The 12,308-nt window shown below is 50.3% G+C and overlaps 1 protein-coding gene across 2 annotated transcripts in view; it reads left to right on the forward strand.

The window, feature by feature from the left end:
- The first annotated feature begins 274 nt into the window (after positions 1-274).
- GYG1 (glycogenin 1) overlaps positions 275-12,308 on the forward strand; it is a 37,023-nt gene continuing 24,989 nt past the window's right edge. For both annotated transcript variants that reach the window (XM_036243407.1, XM_036243406.1), the window contains exons 1-4: positions 275-342; positions 2,272-2,407; positions 4,563-4,737; positions 4,971-5,133. In XM_036243407.1, coding sequence (XP_036099300.1) covers positions 336-342; positions 2,272-2,407; positions 4,563-4,737; positions 4,971-5,133 — 481 coding nt within the window. In that variant the 5' untranslated portion in view covers positions 275-335. The remainder of the gene's footprint in view (positions 343-2,271; positions 2,408-4,562; positions 4,738-4,970; positions 5,134-12,308) is intronic.

Genomic DNA, 12,308 nt, shown 5'->3' on the forward strand with positions numbered 1-12,308 from the left:
CGGGGGCGCGAGGGCGTGGCGGGTGGGGCAGGGGGCGGGGGCGGGGCGGGGGACTGGGCGGGGGGGGGGGGTGCGGGGGCGGGGGGGGTGCGGGGGCGGGGGGGGTGCGGGGGCGGGGGGGGGGGACTGGGAGGGGGGCGCGGTCCCGCAGCCGCAGGGCGCCCTCCCCGGGCCGGCCGCGGCCGGCTGCCTGCGGGCCCGGGAGCGTGCGCGGCCACGTGACGGCCGCTATAAGAGCGCTCGGGGCGCACGCTCCGCTCCCGCCGCGCCTCCTCCTGGCCGCGCTCCCCGCGCGCCCGGCGTCTCCCTGCACCTACCTGCGGCCCCCGGGCACCATGGCAGGTAGGCGCCGCCCCCGCCCGCGCCCCGCGAGTCCCCGGCGGGGGGACCGCGCCGAGCTGCGGAGGCTGCAGCCGGGCGGGGCGTTTCCTGCGTCAGCGGCGCCCGCCGCCCGGGGACGCGCTGTGGGGCCGAGCGGGGCCCGCGGAGCCCCGGCCCCGCTTCCGCGCCCTTCCCCGCGCTCGGGAGGCCGCCGGCGGAGCCGCTGCGGGCCGGGGGGTGGGGCCGGCCCGGCTCCTGTCCCTCCCGGGGCAGCGGCCTGGGGAGCCGCCCTCCCGCCCGCGGGTGGCCCCTCCGCGGCGGGGACGCGGGCCCGCCGCTCCCTCCTGGTGGCCGCCCGGCGCTGGCGGTCAGGCCGAGCCTATTTTTAGGCCTCCGGGCCGGGCGTCGGGAAGCCGGGGCCGGGCGGGAGGGCGCCGGCCCACTTGTTGCCGGGAGCCGGGGCCGCGGGCCGTCTGCCGCGGGACGGAGGCCCAGGTAACCCCCCTCCCCGGGGCCGCGGAGGCTCGCGGGGTTCCTTTCCCCGGACCTGCGAGGACACGGCAGGTGGGGCCCGTCGGGGAAGGGACCGCGCCCCGCCCCTGCGTGGGGCCGACCCGGCCCGGTTTGCGAGGACCGGGGTCCCGTCCCGTGCCGCAGCCTGGAGAGCATCACCCTGCTCCCCAGCCCTGGAACCCCGCTTCACTCCCCAAACTTGTCTTCCCGACCTCGGAGTCCGCACGCTTGGAGCGGAAACACCCGTCCTGCCCCACGTTAGGACCCTTGGGGCGGACTGACATGGTTGGAGCCAGCACAGAGGGCGACGGGCTTGTCAGGTGACAGGTGTCCCGGGCCGGGGAGCTGGTGGCCCCCCAGGGGTGGGGAACACCGTCTCTGCAACCGAGGAGTGGGCTTGCCGGGAAGAAAGCCCCACCCTGTGTGTGAACCTGGCCCTCAGGTCAGGCTGGGGGCCCACTGGCCCAGCTGACAGCCTCCACTTTCCTGTCACCCCCCAGTGGAAATCCCGCTGCCTCCACGCTGGAAAATGGGCAAAGGGAGAATGAGGAAACCTAAGACAGTGACTTTGCAACAAAATGTCCCAACTCCCTGTGACCCCAAGTGACCCCTGCCAGAGCTTGATCCTCAGTATCCTCTACACTTGGATGCCCACCGATTTATGTTAAAACGCCCTCAGAAACAGAGTGTGCCCCAGAATAATGCCAGGGAAGGATGGGAAATCCTAACAGTGGGGCTGGTGGTCTTGGCAGGGTGGTTTGTCCAGCAGGAAGAATAATAATTCAGTTTGCCTTTGGTCCTGGCAATTAAGCGATTATTGGAGACAGGTGAGAGAGAGAATTCGCGTGAAATGTTAGGGGGCAGGGTGGGGGGTAGGTACCGCTTGTTTCTCCAAGGAAAACAAGGCATATCCCTTAGAGCTTGTGGGGTGATTCCCAAGTCCATTGGACAGCGATTGGCCACTATTTAGATAGAAGCGTTTAGGAGGCAAGTCCTGAGGAGGTGACATTTGAGCAGACGCTCACAGTGACTTTGAGGGGTGGTGGGTGGCCTTTGCTCAAGGTTGAGAAACTGGTATCAGAAGCCCAGGGCTTGGCAGAAATGTGAGCACCAGGATGAAGACTGTGGCCTCTGCCTCAGACGCTTGCGATTGGGGTTGCTCATTGGGTTTGCACTTGGCTGAAAACATTGTCGTGGTGCCCTGTGGGAGAAATAGAAATTGCGCCTCTTGATGTCTTCATTGCCGCCTGTTAATTGCCTCAGGTTCAGCCTCTGAGTGTTAAGCTAGTCTGAGTATTTAGCTTGTCTGGATTCTAAATTAGGGCAGACAGAGAGGAGCTGATTTTTGCCAATTTATTGGTTACAAAGGGACCTGGGGTAGCTCTTTCAAGGTAGGACATTGTAATGTGTTGTCTTGTTTTTTTTCTTTGTATTAAGATCAGGCCTTTGTGACACTGACCACAAATGATTCCTACGCCAAAGGCGCCCTGGTGCTAGGCTCATCTCTGAAACAGCACAGGACCACCCGGAGGCTGGCGGTGCTCACCACCCCACAGGTCTCGGACTCCATGAGGTGAGGACTCCCTGCCAGTGTGGAGCGTGGACATCCCTCCCATTCTGGCACCAGTGGGCACTGAGCTATACCCTCTTCAGGGGTGGAGCGCTGGGGGAGAAAGACGAGTTGCTGAAGGAAGGAGTCCAGGGTCTGAGACCTCTGTCTAGCTTTCGGGAGCTGTTCCACCCAAGCCCCCCTGTGCTGTGGTGGTCTGCCCCCTGCTCTCGCTGCTTCTAAGAGGAACGGACTGTCCCTTAGCAAGTCCTCTCGGTGGTCTGTGTGGGTTCCGTCTAGGCGGTCCCTTCCTGTGGTCACACTGCACATGCTCTCCTTTCCCGAAATGCAGCGGGGGCTGCTCGGTTTCCTGTTTCAAACCAGGGAAACCTCAGGTGACTTTGAAAGGAAATAGCAGGAAGGGGGATGGGGGGTGGGAAGAGATAAACCAAAGAACTTGTGTGCATATTTGTATAACCAGTGGGCACAGACAATGTGGGGAAGGCGGGGGGGGGGGGGGGGGGGGGGGGGAGGGGAGCGGGCAGGAGGGGGTCAGTGGGGCAAAAAGGGGGAACATCTGTAATACTTTCAACAATAAAGATAAATAAATTTTTTTCAATAAAGAAAATAGCAGTTTTCTCTACTGCCAGTTGACATTTGTAACCTTAAAGATCTTTATTTACGAACGAATGGATTAGTATATTTGCCAAAGCTCTTTCTGAATTTGGGATTGTGCTAGGAGAGTACCCTGAAGGGCACTAGCTGCATGTCCATTGGGTTAGTTCACTTTGATTCGTTGGAATTAAATTTTGAAGAATTTGAATGAACTACCTAGTTCCTAATACCAACTTTAAAAGTATCTGGGCACACTAGCAGCTACGATTGGGTTTATTTTTGCATTCTTTTTATCCCTCTTAGATTTGAAAACACCTTTTTTGTGACTTTTTCCAAGATGTGAGCACATGCCAAGGACCTCTGAAAAGGAGAATACATATGTATATAGCTCTCTCTACATACATATATGTGCACAAGCAACCTTGTTTCTAAAGGGTAATTTAGGAAAATGCCAGAAACTTTATCTCCTAGCCCTGGTCAGGAGGCTCAGTTGATTGGATTATCACCCTGTACACCAGAAGGTTGCAGGTTTGATTCCCAATCAGGGCACATACCTAGATTGCGGGTTCAGTCCCTGGTTGGGGTGTGTATAGGAGGCAACCGATTGATTTTTCTCTTTCACATTAACGTTTCTCCTCACTCTAAAAATCAAATTAAAGAAAAAAACAAACACATATCCTTGGGTGAAGATATTTTAAAAAGTGTATCTCCTACTGTGTATGTCCTAATTTGTAGAATGTTTAGTGAGGATGTCTATAAGAAGACAGATGTACTCATAGTTTCCTTGCTCTCCCCCACCCCATCCCCACATTTCCCTGCTAACCCCCCCCCCCACGCACCTTTACTAAGGTTAATGGTGACATCGGCCATTTCTTCCCAAAAAGATCAAGTGTACTGTGCGAGCTGGAACGTAGAAGTTTTGTCCTCCTTGTCTGAGATGATAAACGTTCAGCGATGATCTGTCTTTAGCAAATGTTTTAACTTAGGCTGAGTTTAGTGTCTTACCTAAGTATACTCCCCTGACCTCAGGGTGGCTTTCTGAAACAAACCTCTAGTTAACTTGGGGCATGGAGCGGTGTTGTATTTTACAACCCGAAGTGATCTCTTTGCCAGGAGTGCCAGGCTCACACAGATGCCGGTTAAACTGAGCCCTTTCACTTCTTTGGGACACACGAATTCCGGTAGTTCTCTGTCAAGTTCTTGAGCAGAAATGGTTAGTGACAGGCTTCATTGCAGACAGTCCATGTGCTGATTCAGCATCACTTGTGAACACCTGTGGCATCAGGAGGAATCCGTTCGAATGAGATACCACGGTTGAAAATAAGGGCTGTACTCTCGCCACAACTTTATTCAGCTTTGTGTTCTTTTGGTGAAGTTAGCTGCCCATGCAAATCAGCCTAATTTGTCCTGGAGTAAATTAGGACATAACTCAGAGATTGTTCTGTGCCAAGGTAACAGCTTGTTCTGCTAACGCATGGGTAGGTTCATAAGAATGCAGTCTTACGTTAGATGTCACTGGTTCTGAACAGATGCCAAGTGCCGGTTTTGAATTTTATTTTGACAGGAAGGTGTTAGAGACTGTCTTTGACGAAGTCATCCTGGTCGACGTTCTGGACAGTGGCGATTCTGCGCATCTGACCTTGCTGGAGAGGCCTGAGTTGGGCGTTACGTTAACTAAACTCCACTGCTGGTCACTCACACAGTATTCCAAGTGTGTGTTCATGGATGCAGATACTCTGGTGAGTGGCTCTGATGGCTAAAGGATGGACATGGTAGCCGTGACCAGCTGGGCGCCGGAGGGACGCGGCCAGGACTTGACAGTCAAGTTCAGATACAACAAGTGTGGGGTGATGAGGGAGAGCAGCTGTTATCTGGACGGTTCTGACCAGCGCAGACTGCACCCTTTGTGATGACGGCGCAGGGGGAGCTCGGGACATTCCTCTAATGCTTTGCTCCCTCCTCTTTGAATCAGGTCCTAGCAAATATCGATGATCTTTTTGAGAGAGAAGAGTTGTCGGCGGCCCCAGACCCAGGGTGGCCCGACTGCTTCAATTCCGGGGTCTTCGTGTACCGGCCTTCAGTGGAGACGTACGGCCAGCTGCTGCGCGTCGCTGCGGAGCAAGGCAGTTTCGACGGTCAGTGTCCGTTCCCTTCGTATCTGGCTCTCTCCTGGGGGACAGAGTTGCTTGTGCCTGGGACACAGCATCCCATGAGCACTCTGCTGTGCACTTTGGGAAATACCGTTGCGTACACACGCTCTTTTCCCTCTGGGTACATGAGAGGCACCTAACCTGGAGCAGGCAGTCTGCAGACTGGCCTTCACTGGTTTTCTCGCGTCTGAATTAGAGGATGATAACGGAACCGTGATTATTCCAGAACTTAGAGGACTGTGAGACAAATATAAAAAAACTTTAACAACTATCTTTAAACTCGAGTAGACTTACGTGCAAGACCTAACAGGACCAAGTATTGTCTCCATGGAACTTGGAGGAAGAAACCTAATAATTTGGCTCTGTCCTCTCGGGAGACGTTAAAAAAGGAGGTAGAACGTGTACGTGAATAATATTTGTGTCCACGTTCTCATTCTCTGTAATTACGGCTTTGCATCAGGTAGAGAGGTGTGTGCAAGGCCGAAGGGCAGACCGCTGGCAAAGTCAGCATCCATGTTCCGGAATGCAAACGTGTCTGTGGCGATATGGATACACAGGAAGGTTCTGACTACTTGTGATTTAGGACTTCACATCCTGTGGCGAATTTTGATCAAATGAATTAATAGGTATGCGTCCATTTCAGGACAGTCTCTAAAACAATAAAAAAAATAAAATTTTTTTTTTTTAACAAAACCATATACAACAAGACAAAACTAGTAGTTAAAATGCAAAAGCAGCTTTTAAAAAATTAGTGTTGATGAACCATTCAAATAAAAGGAAGATCCAGGGGGTCTAAGAAGAAGGACACACCCCAGGAGAAGCCCTCTCGCAGTGACTCATGTCAGATACTGGACATTGTGGCAAGGGGCCAGGCCAGGAATGCGGCTGGGCCAGAGCCAAGCTCTGCCGCAGACCAGGCCCCTCCCCCGCCCCCAGCAGACCTGAGATTTTCTGTGAGTACGTCTGTTGAAACCAGCAGAGACCGCCTTCCCCAGTGGCCATGAGGCTCAGGCCTGGGGGCAGATATGAGGATTCATTTTTATTATAAATCTAAACATCAAAATTTCAAATACAAGCTTTCTAAATTAAAAGATTAAATCTAAAGTTTGTGTGACGTTAAGAGATTGGAAGTTAAAGCATGTTAGTTCCACATAACACTGAAATCGGGCTTTTGGTGTTGCTCTTCACTGAAATTGAATTCTGTTCAGACACGAGGGTTTGAAATGTGCAGCTATGTGAAATGTTACTGAAAAGACTGAGGAAGTTTCAGCCTCACTGTGTGGCTAGTTTATGTTTGTTCTAGTTCACAGCCTGGGGTGATCCCCCTGCTAGGGGACGTTGGGAACGTCTGGAGCCGGTTGTGGTTGTCACAGCCCAGTGGGGAGGATGCCGCTGACATCTGGGGAGTGGAGGTGGGGGGCGCTGCTGGGTGTGCTGAACGGCGGGACAGCCCGCGCGGCACGGAGTTGTTGTCTGACCTAAAGTGCCAGCAGTCCTGAGGCTGAGGAACTGCTCTGTGCCAGGACGTTCCATGCTCCACAACAGGGAGCAGAAGTGTCTGGACCATAATAAATGGCAGCATCTGACATTCATCAGTCTAAGTAAGAAATGATGTGCTGAGTGTTCATTGTGGTCGGGGCCAAATGTAACTTCCTTCACTTTACTGACTTATTTTTTAACTCATACTCTTTTCCTTTCATATAAGAAGTGAAAGCCGTGTTAGTATGTGAACTCAGAACATGTATTCCTTATTTCTGCCCCTTACACTAGAAGCCACCGTTGCATAAAAGGAAGATGAGAGTACTTTTAGCAGAAGTCCCCTGTGTGTCTCAACCTCCCTGTGTGAGTGTAGCTTTCTTCACCTCCTCTCACTGAATTTGAAGGAAACAGTAGTCCTGCCAGAAGTTCAGTGTCAGGTCTCAGTTCCAGTTGCAAGTCACATTCCAAAGCAGGCCCAGTGGCCGGGCGTTCACGTGGTTGTGAGAGCGTGGAGAGAATTCCGATTCTGATGTAGAAGAGTATGAGACTGTGCTGTTGGGCGAGGAGAGTATGGATACCAGACAGCGGTGTGCCGTGGTGAGACTTTTAGAATGTAAATTAATTAACTGGTGGAGACCACCCTGGGTGACCTGCCTTGTTCTGAAATCAAGAGGTGCTAGAGTAGATGAATATGTGGTTAGGAAGCAGGGGCGTGTAAAAATGTTCAAGCAGACAGCACTTGCTGCTCTTGCAGCCAGAGGCAGACCCCACGGAGAGGTTTCCTCTGTAGCAGCAGGTTTCCAGACCTGGCCTTTCGGAGGCCGTCCGTATCCTCGCTCTTCGGTGGTGACGGGCTGAATTTTCACTGTTCCTAGAACCGCTTAATTGACAGAGTTGAAAATGTGTGCAGATGGGAACTTACAGTTCTTCTCGATGTGTCGTTTAAATCCCACAGAATAGAACAGGAGCTCCTGAATGAAGGGTGGTTTTCGCTTGATGTGTTGATAAGCTTTACTCATCCAAGAAAGTGAACTTTGTGGGAGCCCGCTCCTCTCGGGATGGGTTATAGGAGTCCCCCCTTATCCACAGTCTTGCTTCTGTGGTTTTAGTTATCTGTGGTCAACCACAGTCCAGAAATGTAGACCATGGAAAATTCCAGAAGTAAGCAGGGTATGTGTTGTGAGCTGCATGCCACGCTGAGCAGCGTGATGAAATACGCTGTCCTGCTCAGCTGAGTCACCCTTGCTCCAGCGTCGCCACGTCATGTGCATGACCCACCTTCAGTCACTTCGTGGCCTTCTTGGCTCTCAGAGCCCCGTGCTTCTGTTCACGTCACCCTTATTTTACTTCATAAAAGCCCCAAAGTATAAGAGTGGTGATACTGGCAATTGAGACATGGCAAAGAGAAGCCATTAAGTGTATGTGTGTGTATGCATGTACATATGCATATGTGTGTGTGTACGTACAGGAAAAAACAGTGTATAGGGTTTGGTACTATTTTTAGTTTCGGGCATCCACTGGGGTCTTGGAGCGTATCCCCTGCAGATAAGGGGGAACCACTGTACTATTTTATTGAATCCATACCTGTGTAACATAACGACTTACTGGACTTAATATTACTGAAGTATTTCTTTGTGAGCTACATCCTTTTTTTAAAAAAAAAAAATGTTTTTATTGACTTTTTAGGGAGAGAGAAACATCGACGTGAGAGAGAAACGTCGACCGGCCGCCTCTTGCAGGCCCCTGCTAGGTATCGAGCCTGCACCCGGGGCATGTGCCCCGACCCGGAGCCACACCAGCTGGGCGGCTGCACCCGTGTTAATGCGGCGACCTCGCCGCGCCTCAGGCTTACCATGCGGTGCCCGTTGTCTGGGTGTCATGCCACAGCGAGGTAAACGTCGTCAGACGTTTCCTTTCCCCGTCCCCTCCATTTCCTAACGTCCACAGGTATCTGCGCCCCAGTTTTCCTGACCGGAGGCTTCAGCCCCAGCATCGTAGACTGGCGTTAACGAAGGCTGGTTTGTGCATGACTGTGCCTGTCTGAATACCTTGCAGGTCTTGCTTAATTTCTTGCGTACATCAGGGAAGCTGAGGGCTGATGGGCCTGCTGGCCGCCCAGTGTGTGCAGCTGCGCTCGGGCTCTTCAACGGGAAAGAACGCGGCGGGCACGCTCCCAACCGCCGGTCCTCAGTCACCCCTGCCGTCAGCACCTCTGGCCAGGAGGACGCTCCCGACACAGCCAATCGTGCCGGGTGCCTTCACTTCCATCTGGTTCGGGTTTAGAGCCAGTGACTGCGTACCTGGTTTGAGGCTGGCATCTCATTTCCCATAGTGAAGGGTCTAAGTCCCTGTCCTGTTTGTATTTGTGAACTGTCTTCACAACTGCCACCTCACAGCTGAAGCTGCACATTTCCTGAAAGTCGAACAATAGCTGTTGTGAAATAGATGTAAACTAACATTTTACAAAATGTGACAAGATAAGGTTAACTTCAGGACTTGTTAACTGAGAGGGAGAGAGAGGTCATGACATAGACACCAATCAGCAGCTCTGTCTCCACACTCAGGTGCAGTGACACGGATGCACTTGATGCTTAATTGGAAGGATTCAGTCTGACTGTAAGTGGAGTCTACCTTTTCCCCTACGGCTCTGAAGTATCTAAATTAAGGAGCTTGTACAGTTGAAAACAGGAGTTTAGTGCTGAGAATTGCTGTCAAATTTCTGTATGTGTTATTTTCCTTTTTTATCCTCACCCGAGGACATTTTTCCATTTTTTGTACAGATAGAGTGGGAGGGAGAGAGAGGAAGAGATAGAGAGAGAAACATAGATGTGAAAGGGACACATCGAATGGCTGCCACCGCACGACCAACCAGGGCTGGGGACAAACTGCAACCGAAGTACGTGCCCTTAGCGGGAACTGAACCCGGGTCTCTCCGGACCGCAGGCCGACGCTCTAACCGCTGAGCCAAACCGGCCAGGGCTGTATGTGTTATTTTCAAAAACCTACGTTAAAAAGAGTAATTCATATTTTCCAATTTGTTTTTTTAATATTTTTTCTTTATTGATTTCAGAGAGAGAGGAAGGGAGAGGCAAAGAGATAGAAACATCGATGAGAGAGAACATCAATTGGCCGCCTCCTGCATGCCCCCCACTGGGGATCGGGCCCACAACCTGGGCATGTGCCCTGACCGGGAATCGAACTGGTGACCTCCTGGTGCATGGTCAACGCTCGACCACTGAGCCACACCAGCCAGGCCAATTTGTTGTTTTCTTTTTTTTTAAAAAGTCTTGGGATTCATTTTAGTCACCATAATCTAAGTACCCTAACTTTTTATTAGAGTAATAAAATTTTGGTCTGTGGTTGAATTTTCAAAAAGTAGAGGAGAAAGCAAGTCGGTGATAGAATATGAGATACAGTTTTGCTTTAAGCAGAATCCAAGCTCTGCCGTGAGTTCATGACACCCGTGTGCGCCATGCTCTGATTCTAAGTGGTCACTGAGACTCGAAAACTGTCTGCTGTTTGTTCTGTGCTTGGAGATGTTGAAAGCGAGGAGAGTATGGGAGGGCTTTGAAATGATTTTTAACAGAAAAGATTTGGTGCTAAGTTCACTTTAGTTCAAACTTGACTCCAGTGCCATTCCCTGATCTTTATGGTCAGTTAGGCTTCAAGCTGGACCTGCCCAAAACCGGAATGAAGGGCAGAGGTATTTCTAGAAATTACTGGTCCAAATAAATGAGCTCAGAAATTGAAGTCCGCCTCACTTGGTTTTCTGCCTTGATAGATTCGACCTTGATAGCTGCCTGTAGTAGTCTTGGCCCGGCTGCCCAATGCTAGGCTTCCTGTGGCCCTCAGGGTGTGTCATCAGTTGCTTTGAAAATTACTCTGTTGTCTTGCATTGATGTCATTTAGTCGATAATTTGGCTAATAAGTATCTTCAAGATGAGAAACAAAAGTTATAACATGTAACAGCAAAATAAAAGAGCATACACAAGTTTTTTTCCTTAAGAGCTATTTTTATCCCATTGTACCCAGGAGCATTTTTTCAACTTAGCCATCTGTTTGTCTAGCCTTGTAACCAGCAGAGATGGTGACCCCGGTGAGAAACAGGGAGGAAGGGACTAACGTGTTACATGTGTACGGGCTCTTCCGCTCATCACTTTACCTGCTTTTCCACGTACCTCTGGGCAGTCCTGGGAGGTAGTCATCCATTCCTTCCCTCGGGGGATCAGTCAGCAGGTATTTATCGAGGGCCTGCTGTGTAGCTTCAGCTGAGAACAGCAGCCCAGTGCCTGGGGCTCTTCCTGATCGTCCCCGCTGGGTGGTGTGTGTAGTCCTTTCTTCTTTCTTCTCTCCCACTTATCCCATGCTGCAGCATCCACGAACACATGTCCTTGAATGCTAGACAATGGAGGGAAATTTCTGTTACACTGGCCTTTTCAAAAATGAATTGCTTAAAACTCATTTCTCTGAGAGAGCAGCCGATGTGTTTCATATTCTGCAGATGAAGAAGCGGAGGCTAGCTCTTCTGTCTCTAAAGCCACAATAAATTAAATCTTTCCCTCTGAGCCACAGGATCTGGCAATACTTTATCTTTTAAAAGCAGTAGCACAGTTGATAGTCTTGCATTTTTTTATGGGTCTGGAAGTATTCTTGGAAATACCACTCTTTCCTGCATTTCTGTAGTCCACTTATTCAGTATTTCGAAAGTTATTTTAGCTTCTAATCTGGGGAAGATGCTAATTTTAAGGGCCAGGAATAGTCTGGCAAAAAATATGTAGACTTTATGTCTCGAATGCTTGCAGTTTTTGAGATCTTACAGTTAACTGCTAATTACACGATTATGTAATTATGATTCTGATAATTTAAGAGTGCTAAGGAAATATAGACCAGAAAGACCTGCCTTAGATTGAGAAAGTGGAAAATAAGCCAAGAATAAATGTTTCCTTGAATGTATATAATTAATTATAACTTGATAATTAAGAATCCTTTTTTTGCCCTGGCCAGGTGGCCCAGTTGGTTAGAGTGTTGTCCTGTGCACCAAAAAGGTTTCAGGTTCTATTCCCAGTCAGGGCACATACCTAGGTTGGGGTTCAATCTCTGGGGTGCATACAGGAGGCAACTGATTGATGTTTCTATCTCACATCAATGTTTCTCTCTCTCGTCTCCCTTCCTTCCTCTCTCTCTCTAAAATCAATAAACATATCTTTGGTGAGGATTTTTTTAAATCTTTTTTTTATCTTTATTGTTGAATGTATTACAGATGTCCCTCATTTTTCCCCCATTGACCCCCTCCTCCCCACTCCCGCCCTCCTTCTGCCTTTTCCCACACTGTTGTCTGTGTCCATTGGTTATGCATATAAGTTCTTTGGTTTATTTATTCCCATCCCCCTAACCCCCTTCCCTTTGAGGCTTGTCAGTCTAGCAGCCAATTTGTACTTCTTAATCCCTCCACCTTTTTCACCCATTCCCCCAACCCCCCTCCCATCTGGCAACCAACAAAATGTTCTCTGTATCTATGAGAATGTTTCTGTTCTGCTTGTTCATTTTGCTTGTAGATTCAATTGTCGATAGATATGTATTCATTGCCATTTTGTTTGTTCATATATTTTATCTTTTTCTTCAAAAAGACCCTTCAACATTCTATATAACAGTTTGGTGGTGATGAACTCCTTTAACTTTTT

Source organism: Molossus molossus, unplaced genomic scaffold, assembly GCF_014108415.1.
Source record: "Molossus molossus isolate mMolMol1 unplaced genomic scaffold, mMolMol1.p scaffold_m16_p_5, whole genome shotgun sequence".
NCBI lineage: Eukaryota > Metazoa > Chordata > Mammalia > Chiroptera > Molossidae > Molossus > Molossus molossus.